This window comes from Podarcis cretensis (assembly GCF_951804945.1).
Source record: "Podarcis cretensis genome assembly, chromosome: 13".
Lineage (NCBI taxonomy): Eukaryota > Metazoa > Chordata > Lepidosauria > Squamata > Lacertidae > Podarcis > Podarcis cretensis.
This window is the reverse complement of record NC_137182.1, coordinates 24,411,368-24,422,828: the sequence shown is the minus strand read 5'-3', so window position 1 is coordinate 24,422,828 and position 11,461 is coordinate 24,411,368. Positions and strand designations below refer to the sequence as shown.

At 43.2% G+C, this 11,461-nt stretch overlaps 1 protein-coding gene across 1 annotated transcript in view; it reads left to right on the top strand.

The window, feature by feature from the left end:
- Positions 1 to 1,101: 1,101 nt before the first annotated feature.
- The window catches only part of NPEPPS (aminopeptidase puromycin sensitive), a 78,626-nt gene continuing 68,266 nt past the window's right edge, over positions 1,102 to 11,461 (top strand). Inside the window, exon 1 of the mRNA XM_079949334.1 lies at positions 1,102 to 1,933. Coding sequence (XP_079805460.1) covers positions 1,223 to 1,933 — 711 coding nt within the window. The 5' untranslated portion in view covers positions 1,102 to 1,222. The remainder of the gene's footprint in view (positions 1,934 to 11,461) is intronic.

Genomic DNA, 11,461 nt, shown 5'->3' with positions numbered 1-11,461 from the left:
TAGCTGAAGGCAGTAATGCATTTGAATCTCAGTTGCTAGAAACCACAGAAGGGAAGAGTGCTATTGTACTCCAGTCCTGCTATAAGGTTTACCACAGGCATCTGGTTGGCCGCTGTGAAAACAGGGTGCTGGTTCAATGGGCCTTGGGCCTGATCCAGCATGTGTTTTCTTATGCTCTTACACTCTTGTACACACACAGAGGATGTACATATGACTGACGGGATACAAATTGTCCCTCCCTGCTCATCTGGGTGGTGGGCTGGGTTGAGAGGTTCAAACTTCCCAGATCCCATTCCCAGCACTGTGTCTACTTTAATCCTCCCTTGTTTTGTTGCTGACAAAATCATTTGGGTTTTTTTTTTGGGGGGGGGCAGAATTTTTTGCTTGGGAGCTGTATTAGGCTCCCAGGCCAAGGATTAGCCACGCCAGATCAAATAGGACTAGGCTGCGAGTCTCCCATTGAAATCAGTAAGGTGTTGACGCTGCAATCCAACGCAGAGACAGGTTTCAATAGTTCACCTAACTCAGCATAAAATACTCATCCGGCTCTTCCATGCATAAAACTGCGCCCACTCAAAATACGTATGGGAGATCTGGGATAAAAAACCAAAGCCTGCTTTAATACCTAATTATGCTGTCATAACTTTAAATAAAAATAAACCCAACAAGCCAAAGGTTTTCCTTAATTATGCTTATTCCTGATGCTTATTTGTATAGGCGCGTGTAGGCTTTTTTTTTTTTTTACAAAACGTTGTTTTCCGGGGTGCCTTTTTTCTGGTCTTTTTTCGTTGCCGTTCTTCATTTCTGCAGAGAATTGACGGCTGGAGGGGCGGCGGCCGCCGCGCTAAGCTCTTGGGAGACAGCTGGGAGAAGAAGAGCGGAGGCACCACGTGACCCGCGCGTGCCGCATTTCTTCCTCTAGCTTCGGCGGCGGAAGGCGAGGATGCGCTCGCGACAAACCGCCGCTCCCTCCCTCCCTCCCTCCGAGAAGGAGCGTCTTCTCTATCGCAATGCGCGTGCGCGAGCAGCAGCCATGCCCTCCCCGCCCCCTATGTCTCCCCTTCCGCCCCCCCCCACCTTTGCTTCGGTTTACTAGTTGACGTCTCTGCCACGAGACTTGTCCGTCACGCGAGTCCCCTCCCCCTCATCCGCCGTAGAAAGAAAGAAAGGAAAAAGCCAAGCTCGGGCAACAACAGGGAGGAAAAGGCGCGGGCGGATCCCAATGGCCCGTGGTGGACGTCTCCTAGCTCTCTTCCTTTCAGGCGCCTCGCCGTTGCCGCCGCCCTCCACTACCACCAGCGCGCAGGCGCTCCGGCGCGTGCGTCACGTCGCGAGCGCCCTCCGCCTCCCCGCTCCCCTCCTCGGCCGGGAGGGGGCACAGGCGCGCGAGGCCAAGGGGAGGAGAGAAAGTTGGAGCGCGCACGCGCAGTGGAGGCAGTCCTATCCACGGCCGTCTAAGGAGGGAGGAGGAGGGTGGCGGCGGAGGCAGCAGCGACAGCAGCACGACGACCCACAGCAGGTCAACTTGGCTCGCTCGCGGGAGGCCCTCGCCCCTTCTCTCTCTCGGTTGGGCCAGGTGCGGCCTGCTCCTCCCCATCCTCCTCCGCCTCCTGGCTTCGGTCTCCGCCTTCTGTCACTGGGGGGTCGCCGCCTCCCTCTCAGTGCGCGCTCGCGCTGGGCCTCCCCCTTCGCCTCAGTAGCAGCAGCAGCAGCAGCAGCAACCTCCGCTGCCGCCGCCGCCGCCGCCTCCTCCTCGTCGTTCTCCTCAGCCACCTTCTCTTGCCGTCTCGCTGCCGCCGCCGCCGCCGCGATGCCGGAGAAGCGGCCCTTCGAGCGGCTCCCGGGCGAGGTGCGCCCCATCAATTACGGGCTCTGCCTCAAGCCTGACCTTATCGACTTCACCTTCGAGGGGAAACTCGAGGCCGCCGTGGAGGTAAACGCGGGGCTGGAAGTGGGCGAGGCGAGGCGAGGGGAGCGCGCGCGCGTGTATGTGTGTAAAGATCTGAGGGTGAACGTGTGGGCTTGGGGTGGGGAAAGGAGTGCGTGTAGGGTTCGGGGCGGGCGATGGTGACTGTGGCTTGGAAGGCCCCGGTGTGTGGGGTAGGATAGGTGCGCCCGGGGAAGGAGGAGAGGAGTTGGCCCCAAGAGGAGGAATGCGGGCGAATATCTCCGTGATGGATGGAATTGGGGTAAGCGTCGGGTGTGGGGCTTGGGCAGCAGGGATGGGAAGAAGGTGCACGAGTAAAAAGGGGAGAAGGGTTTCTATGAAGTGTAGGGGTGGGATGGAGTATTTTGGGGGACAGTGGTACCTGTTGGGCTGATTCTGGATCTTGTTTCTGGTGGGTAGCCTCCCGAGGTTAGTGGTTACTGCTCTTCTGAGATTGTGTATTGTGTGTGCGTTGTGTTGTTGTTGTCTATTTGGGGGGGGGGAGTTAAGACTTACCTGAGTGGGAAGGTATGCCTGCCTTTGATGAAAGAGGGAGATCTGTTCTTTGAGTGTGCTGTTGGGAAGTACACTTCAAAATTGGGTGAAACTTGCCTAAGATAAGTGTGTTTCCAGGAGTGAAGGACATGTTCTCTAGGATGGGAGGTGGCCTCTTGGCTTCTTCAAGAAGTTGAGAAGATTTTCTGGTTTTAATGAGGAAGTCTAATTCATAAGGGGTGGATACATTCTTGTAGGATTGAATAGGTTGGGGAATCCTGATGTTAGCAGTTTTTATCTCTGGTCCTGTAGGTTTGGAGAAGGTTTCTTAGTTAGGATGGGAACATTTACTTGAGGAATTTGTGATTGAGGTTCTCCTTGGATTAATGACATATGGTGTATCTTTGACTATGCAAGGAGATTCAAGTAAGCGGTGTAAAATTGGTAGCAAAATGATCTCAGATGGGCAATACAGTGGTACCTCGGGTTACATACACTTCAGGTTACATATGCTTCAGGTTACAGACTCCGCTAACCCAGAAATATTATCTCTGGTTAAGAACTTTGCTTCAGGATGAGAACAGAAATCGTGCTCCGGCGGCGTGGCAGCAGCAGAAGGTCTCATTAGCTAAAGTGGTGCTTCAGGTTAAGAACAGTTTCAGGTTAAGAACAGACCTCCAGAACGAATTAAGTACTTAACCCGAGGCACTGTATTCAGTTATTTTGGATCAGAATTATAAAGGAGCAAACCATGAGTTTGGCATGTCTTCTCTTAGAATTAGTTAAGGGCAGGAACTTTCTTTGGAAATGTTTTTTTTTTTTTAAGAGGACTGAGCTTGGGAGACTTTTGCCAATGAGTGTCATGTTGAGAATTATATGTGCAGGTCATTCCTCTTGGACTCAGGGTAAGAGATGGGGGACTGTTGGTTCATGCTTTTTAGGGCTTCCTTAATAGGGAATAATATGAGCAGTTGAAGGAGTGCCTTGCACAGCAGCAGGGCTTTTGTGTGATGTGAAAGGTAGTGGAATGGAGTATGTATCTTTCAGTAGGCTGTTTGTATTTGCAGTCAGTTTCAAGTTATGTGATAGTCCACCTATTAGGTATGGAAGTGAGTAGAGCTTACTTAGGAAAGAGATGCAAGTGGAATTGTTTCCTTATGTCTTGGTACACATTCTTGTGATGCTCTTTCTTTCCATGTGTCTCTCCTAAGGAATCCTAACAAAACAAAAAAATTCCTTCCAGTAGCACCTTAGAGACCAACTAAGTTTGTTCTTGGTATGAGCTTTCGTGTTCATGCACACTTCTTCAGATACACTGAAACAGTTGGTCTCTAAGGTGCTACTGGAAGGGTTTTTTTAAAAAAAAATTGTTTCGACTACGGCAGACCAAAAGGGCTACCTACCTGTAACTAGAACTAAGGAATCCTGTTAGTGATCTTTATCCATTCCCGTAGGGCAAGAATCCTAACAAAGCCTAAAGAAATGTGTGTTTTGTGTTGCTGATATTGTTTTTGTAGTCAGTATTTTTTACTTTTTCCTCAGTATTGTAGTAACACTGCTGTTTTTTCTTAGATTTGGGATTGTTGATTTCAGTCAGCAGAATAGTGGGATGATTCTTGGGTAAAGTTTCTGCACAATGTTAAAATGCAGATGGGATGGAGGTTGATAGGCCTGCTTCTTATTACAGCTACCTATCTGAGAAAATGTCTGTGCAATACACAGTCATGACATCAGGTTTCTTTTAACATAGAGGACAGTTTTCCTTGAAAACAGGTGTGTGAGGAATGCAGTTTGCTAGATTTCTCTGGGCTCTTTGCTAATCTGGGATCATTCAAATGAATAAGGTACAGTTTAAGATACCAGGAAGAGCCTCAGTTCTTTGTAACACAGCTCTTTGTCATAGAGTTCTAAAACCCTGTCATTAATAATGAATCCTTCATGAGTAAGGCTGGTTAAGTCTCCTGGGGCATAATTCGGTCAAGAGGAGTACTGTATGCTAAACTAGTTCTATTTCTGGAGTATTTTAGATTTGGGGAGGGTGGCATGATATAAACTAGAGAGAATTTCTGGGACTGGTGAGAACCTTGAAGAATACTGTTGGTGAATAAAAGTTATTAAGACTGCAATCCTATCCTATCTGGGACCAGGCTCAATTGAATTGAATAGGCCTGACTTCTGAGGAGACATGATTAAGATTGCACTACAGATAGGAAGGAAATATATATATATATATATATATATATATATATATATATATATATATATATATAATTGCTTCTGTTTCCTTTAGCTAATATGGCAGTCTCCAAAACTTTGCTAAAATACAAACCTATGTCCTGTAATGTTTATTTGCACTTAGTTTCTACTAGCTGGTCTTTAGACTGACATTTAAAATTGGAAAGTTTCAAACATCCTATAATCATACTGGAAAAATGTATATTTCATATGACTCAGCAATTCCTTAGATTTCAGCATTAATTCAGGCAGATGGATCACCAGGAGCCTGGGACTTTTCCTGTTTCAGGCTAGTACTGAAATACCCCAAAATGTTTAGTTTTGTTCAGAGTGCTTCAATTCTAAGTCCCGACCAGATAGTTCAGCCATGACATTGAAGCCATGTCTAGAAATCATAAGTGGTGGTGTTCTTGGTGTTTTAAAAAAGGTTTGATAGTTTCCTTTCATTCAGCAAGAGCATATCTGCAAGAGCATATCTGCAAGAGCATTCAAGTGAGCTAGTTTGCAATACAAACTAGTTGTTTCAGCCTTTAAGGGTACATGCAAACCAACTGAATTATTTATGAAGGGAAGTATTTTCAAGACACTATAGATATTAAAAGACAAGTTAAACTCCATTATTCAGAAGGCAGCAGTGTCCAGAAAGAGCCCCAACTGACTGGGATGGAGAAAATTTGTTTTGTCCATAACTGGCTTTGTGTCTCAGCAGGAGCAAATGTCACTTTGAAGTGTTGAGCGAGCGTATTTGGCTACATAAGCAGAGCAGGAAACACTGAAAGGTGACCAGTTGTGTAAATACCATGGAGACAACGTGCAGGGAAATGGAATGCAAGTTGTTAAAATGATTCTGATTTTGAAAACAACTCCAGCAGAGAATGGTGTGCATGTTTCCAAGTTAACTGTGGACTGTGGTATGTCTGTTGATGGGGGTTGGGTGGGAGGAAGGGAAGAGAATGAGGTTATAAACGAACTACCAGTTCAGTTAAATAAAAACATGATTTCTCAAGCAAATGTGTTCAATAAGTGTGGTGACACTTGCAAATGTTGGGTGTTAAATTAGGATGGAAAGTAGCCAAGATTGAAAAAGGCATATTAATTATTTCCACTCCACCTTGCTGCAAAGGTTCCTTGGCCAATTATGCTAGCACCCTGTGACTGGCTTTTGACACTTGTAAAAATCATTTCAAAATGTGCTGTAGTTTGTGGCTGATGATAACACACTTAAAATAAGAGACAATAACATTTTCCCTGTTTGAGCCCTAGCATAGAATTGAGCATGTTTCCAGTAGTTATAAAAGCTAATATTTCTGAAATGGGCAGTTTGTGGAGAACTAATGTACATGATTTAGCTTTAACTTAGCAAGTTCCATTTCATAGTTTGGGGAAATTCGGGGGAATTTCTGAAATTGCTGTTTTAAAGTATCTTGAGATAATGTTCCAGGAATCTGAATGTGTGTGCTTAACTTACTTAAGTTACTTTCTGAAGCATTCCTGACAGTTGTCTTAAGTTAAAATTTATCTTGAAAGCCTTCAGTTGTATAAGAAGGGCCAGAAGATGTGCTTAGGTATATGCTTTCAGCTTATAAGGTGGCCCAGTGCCTACAGTATGTCTTGGGGCCTGGATTCAAGTTACAGATTGACCCTGCACTTGCTTGGTGATTTTGAACAAATCCCCAGGAGGAAAATGGGAGTAATATATTTCTGTTGTGGTCAGTGTGTCTAATTTGCATCAACCTCCTATTAGAAGGGAGGTCAGAATGATCTGAAAATAACTTAAAATATCTCTTGATTTTGTATTTTTCAGTGTGTGTAGAAATGAAAAACAAACCTAACTTAATAATGTTGAGTGTCTTGTGAATGATGATTGCGATACGTCCTAATCTACAGGACCTGAAACCAGCAGTAATTTGGGAGAAAGCCAGTATTGCTTTGTGACTGCACAGGTTCATGCTAAGTCCTGGGACAAAATACTTTCTCACTTGAAGGTTAAAGGAAGCCAGTGTGGTATAGTGAACAGTGGGGGTAGTGGACTTTGACTAGAGAGACCTGGCTTCAAATCCCCACTGAGCCATGAAGCACATTGCATGACCTTAGGCCAGTCACTATCTCACAAGGCTGTTAGGATAAATCCCTGTGCATGTTGCCCTAAACTCCTTGCATAGAGCATGAGATACAAAGGTTAATAATAAAAAAGTAATAAAATGTTGCCACCTGAGTAACTTGGAGTTAGCCAAATGTTGAAGGAAACATTTTCAGCTGTGTCTTGAAAGTGTAATTTCCTCTACTATTTCACAAGGTCAGTGAACAATCATAGAACAACTGAAAACCATAATGTTAACCCACCAATTTAAGCACCAGATTAGCAGAAGGTCAACACACTTATCAGTGAAAGAGACTTGTAATAGGAGTTCAGCTGTTGCAGAGTTTCCATTGGTGACAACTTATGCACTTCAGTTTCCAATGAGATATGCTAAACGGTGCTTGTAACCTCATTTTAGGACACTAAGTGGCCAAGCATATAAGCTTTTTAATTGAACCCTTTGCTTTGGCAGCTCTCTTGTTCATACCAGCTCTAGAGAACAGGAAACTTTGATCATCTGATAAGATATTTGATCATTATTGATGCTGTAGCAAATCACATTATTTCAAAGGCTGGTAAATGGCTTACTCTTTATTTTCAGCCTTTCATTTTGGCACTGCTTTGTTTTTCTACTTGGTAAAAAACTTGGCATGTTGGGAAGAAAAACCCAATGCTATGATGTGTTTAAGTGTAATAAATTGGCACATACATCAATAGTATGTTAACACAATCACTAAGTTTATTGGTAGCCACAAAAATACTTCCCTGTCTAGTGACCTATTACAATTCTTGTGCAACATTTTTATTTTGTGTTGAAGAACCATGAAAACACAATTCTTTGTTGATAAGGCAATTTATTATGGCTATGGTACTGGATATACTTACCTGGAGGGACGCGGGTGGCGCTGTGGTCTAAACCACTGAGCCTCTTGGGCTTGCCAATTGGAAGGTCAGTGGTTTGAATCCCCGTGATGGAGTGAGCACCTGCAGCTCTGTCCCAGCTCCTGCCAACCTAGCAGTTCGAAAGCATGCCAGTGCAAGTAGATCAATAGGTACTGCTGTGATAGGAAGATAAACAGCGTTTCTGTGCACTCTGGCTTCCATCATGGTGTTCTATTGCACCAGAAGCAGTTTAGTCATGCTGGCCACATGACCTGGAAAGCTGTCAGTGGACAAACGCTGGCTCCCTCAGCCTGAAAGCAAGTTGAGCACTGCAACCCCATAGTCACCTTTGACTGGACTTAACCGTCCAGGGATCCTTTACCTTAAAAAAACAAAAAACAAAAAACTTTCCTGGAAATAAGTTCAGTGAGATAAATAGAAGCTCTGGATAGATATGTATATTTAATAAATTTGTCCATAAAAATACAGTATTTTCTCATTGCAGCTTAACAACATTTAAACACTGAAAAATTATCTAAAATATAAGCAACATAAACAGAATCACAACAGCAAAAACATAGGATTGTAATGCAAACAGCAGTATTTATGCTAAGTTTAAAAAGTCTCTGGCTCCATTCTTTCATAAGGTGTCTCTTCTTTTTATCCTGGAAGCTAAAATACTCTTATCTTTGAAATTAAAAAACCACAACTCTTGAGGCACAGTACAGAGGCAGGGTTCCATAAACTCTTACACTGGCTTTCCCCATTGGTGAGCACTCCTGTACTTTCTGTGAAAGCGCTGTTTCTGCCAATGACCACCTCTACTTTCATGCACAAAAAAACCTTGGTGGCAGAAAGGAGAAATGATTTCTTTCCCACTGGGCATTTGGCAGATGCAGCAGAAAGGAGATGCTGCTGGCTTTTCCTGCAACATCAGATGGGAAGAAAAAATGTCCTTTTGGAGGGACTTGAGGGAATGATGCATCAATGGTAAGCACTGGTTTACCACTGTTAAGCAATGATTCAGATAGTAAACTCCCACAGGCAGTTTGTAGAGGTCCTTGCCTTGAACAGATTTTTGAAACAGTGTAAAATCTTTTTGTATGGATAAACATTTAGTAGTTTTAAATAAATGTGGAGGTGATTCAGGGAGGGAAGGAGGAGATATGCAACTTCATGGCTAGTTTTGAATGTCCAGTTCAAAACATAGGCAGAGGTCTTTCCCAGCCTTACTGAGTCTTTGGAGAGCTGTTCCCAACAATACTGGGCCAGAAAACTAATTTCACCTTTGACCTTGAAACTGTATTGCAAGCCTGTATTAGAGCCAAAGCATTTTTATGGTGTGACATATTCTATGAGAATAAGGGTACCAGGTATTAAGGGTGCCTTCCCTTACGTTGGAAGCTGACTTTAACTTTGTGAGCAACTGTAAAATAATGCTCTCCAAACTATAATAGGGTAGGTTTCTGCTATGCATATAAGCTGTCAGGAAAATGTCAGATTGTGAATGGCATCTTCTACCTTAAAGGTCAAACAAAGGAAGGGACCTTTTAAATCTCTTCATTTGTAGTGTCTCATTGGTCTTCTGATTTAGCTGAAGGAAGTGCTGATGTACTTAGTAAACTTTAACCTGCCTGCTGCTTTTTATAGCTTGCTTGTTCAGTATCTGCCAGGTTTGTAGATCATGCTGATTAGGTGTTAATTTTGTGTTTCAGTTCAGTCTGTTTAAGATGCTGAATATCTTCGACTGTGTGCGCACAATATATTTGTACACTGATTGGGCAATAGTTGAAGGTCAAAAATTTTAACACAGTAATACGTTTCCACCAGAGGTTCTGAAAATTACAGTAACTAGGGCAGTGGCTGGGATCCAAAGATCCACACAACTGGTTCCACACACTTAAAAAGGATGTTTGACGGTTTCCTTGAGCTGTAGCTTCTTATGCCACATAACAAATGATTTTTGATAATCTGGGGATTTTTAGAAGTTGTTTGTGTTATAGTATGGGGTGCTTTGCTATTCAAAGAGAAAAAAATATTACTAGGTGTGCAAAGGTACTTGGGCATACCTAAAGTAGATCTTTGAATACTCGCCAATTGCCTTTTGTAGGTAGCAATATTTCAGGCAGGATATCTTGGAATTCCTGGCATTCGTGTCTAGCCTGTTGGTCCATTATTTCTAGATCTAGGCAGATTTGGCCCTCCAACCTCTGAAATTCCTGATGTCAGCAACGTTGTAATTAGTTAAACTCAGCCAAGTGGTTATACAAGTTTAAGAACAACTTTTGCATAGGAATTGACTTTGACAAAGATTGTCAAACTGTCATCTGAATGCTGAATTGCAGTCTTTTCCTGCATAGAACAGGAGACTTGAGCAGAGGAAGCTGTTGCTTTGTTTTCTATTAGCAGATTTACTGCTTGGATACTATAATCCACATTGGATGCAAATCAGTGGGAAAATGTGGTTGCCTAGATAAGGCCTTATAATTACTGTAGCTGCTTTCATTTGTTCACAGATGTGATCTTACAAAGCTCTTTCTGTTGTTGGGTGGAAATTGGTTTGATTTCATGTATTTTGGAGAATAAATAACTTGGTCACAGTCCAATATATTGGGAGGGCTAGCTGTCTGGCATGGACTATAAAGTTGTAAGCAGTGGTGAATTCTGATTGAGGGATTAGCTGCTCATCTCACTGCTCACTCTCCTGGCCTCTACATGCTACTTCTTCTCTTAGAACTTTGTCCTCATCCATACTTTAATGAATAAGGGAACAGATCCTCTTTTGAAGAGCATAGTGCATAAGAGAGAATATAAAGAAGGATATATCCTAGGCTAAAGTTATTGTGTGTTTTAAAGTTCAACACACCAATTATCCACACATAGATTGGTGGTATATAAAAGTCTATCTCTAAAATATACCTAAAATGTTAATAGAACATATTATAATAGAAGATGGTGTAATATAAAATATAATGAAAGGTTAGCTATTAAAAGCAAGGATGCAGAACTTGTGGCCCTCCAAAAATAGCTGGATTATAGCTGCCATCATCTTTGACCATTGGCCAAGCTGGGTGGGGCCCCAACAACATCTGGAGGGCCGCAGGTTCCCCATTGCTCTGTTAAAGTTATTCAGATTATGGGAAGTGCAACCTTGCTTCTGCTTCACAATCTCTTCACAATCTTTTGATACCATCAACCATGGTATCCTCTTGGACTAGTGCCACGGGATAGGAATTTGGGGTGCTCTTTTATAGGTGCTCTAGTCCTATCTACATGGCTAAATTCAGAGAGTGACATTGGGAGAGTGTTTTTTAGCCCTGTGGCAGTTGTGCTATGTGTCGTGCCCTCAGTCAGGATGGCCACTTGCAAGGAAGACAGGAGTTGTAAAGAACCTCTGGAGGGCACCACATTGACTACTTTCTATTGAATAACATACAGACTCCACATTCAATCCACTTGACCACAGCTGGCTACTGCTGCTGAAAATATCAACATGAGGTTCTATAATAAGGAACACAGACTTCCCATTTTATGAAAAATGTTTTCACTGGTGCATGGGGATTCTGTATTGTGCATGCACTGTATTAATGGGAAAACTTTGTTTTGATCTCATTTTTCAGCATTTTTTCTAAAACTTGCATTTCTTTTTGTAGAAAATTGATATTCCCTACAGTTGTTAAAGCTATCACATGTCTCCTTAATAGTCATGGCTGGCCTGTCTATGAAGCAGGCACCTCAGGCAGCAGAATCCAAGGGGCACATCCATGGATGCACCTTTCCGGCTGGAGAAGCAAGAAGTGGTTGCAGTGGGTTCTGATGAGATCTCATGAGAGCCCGCAATA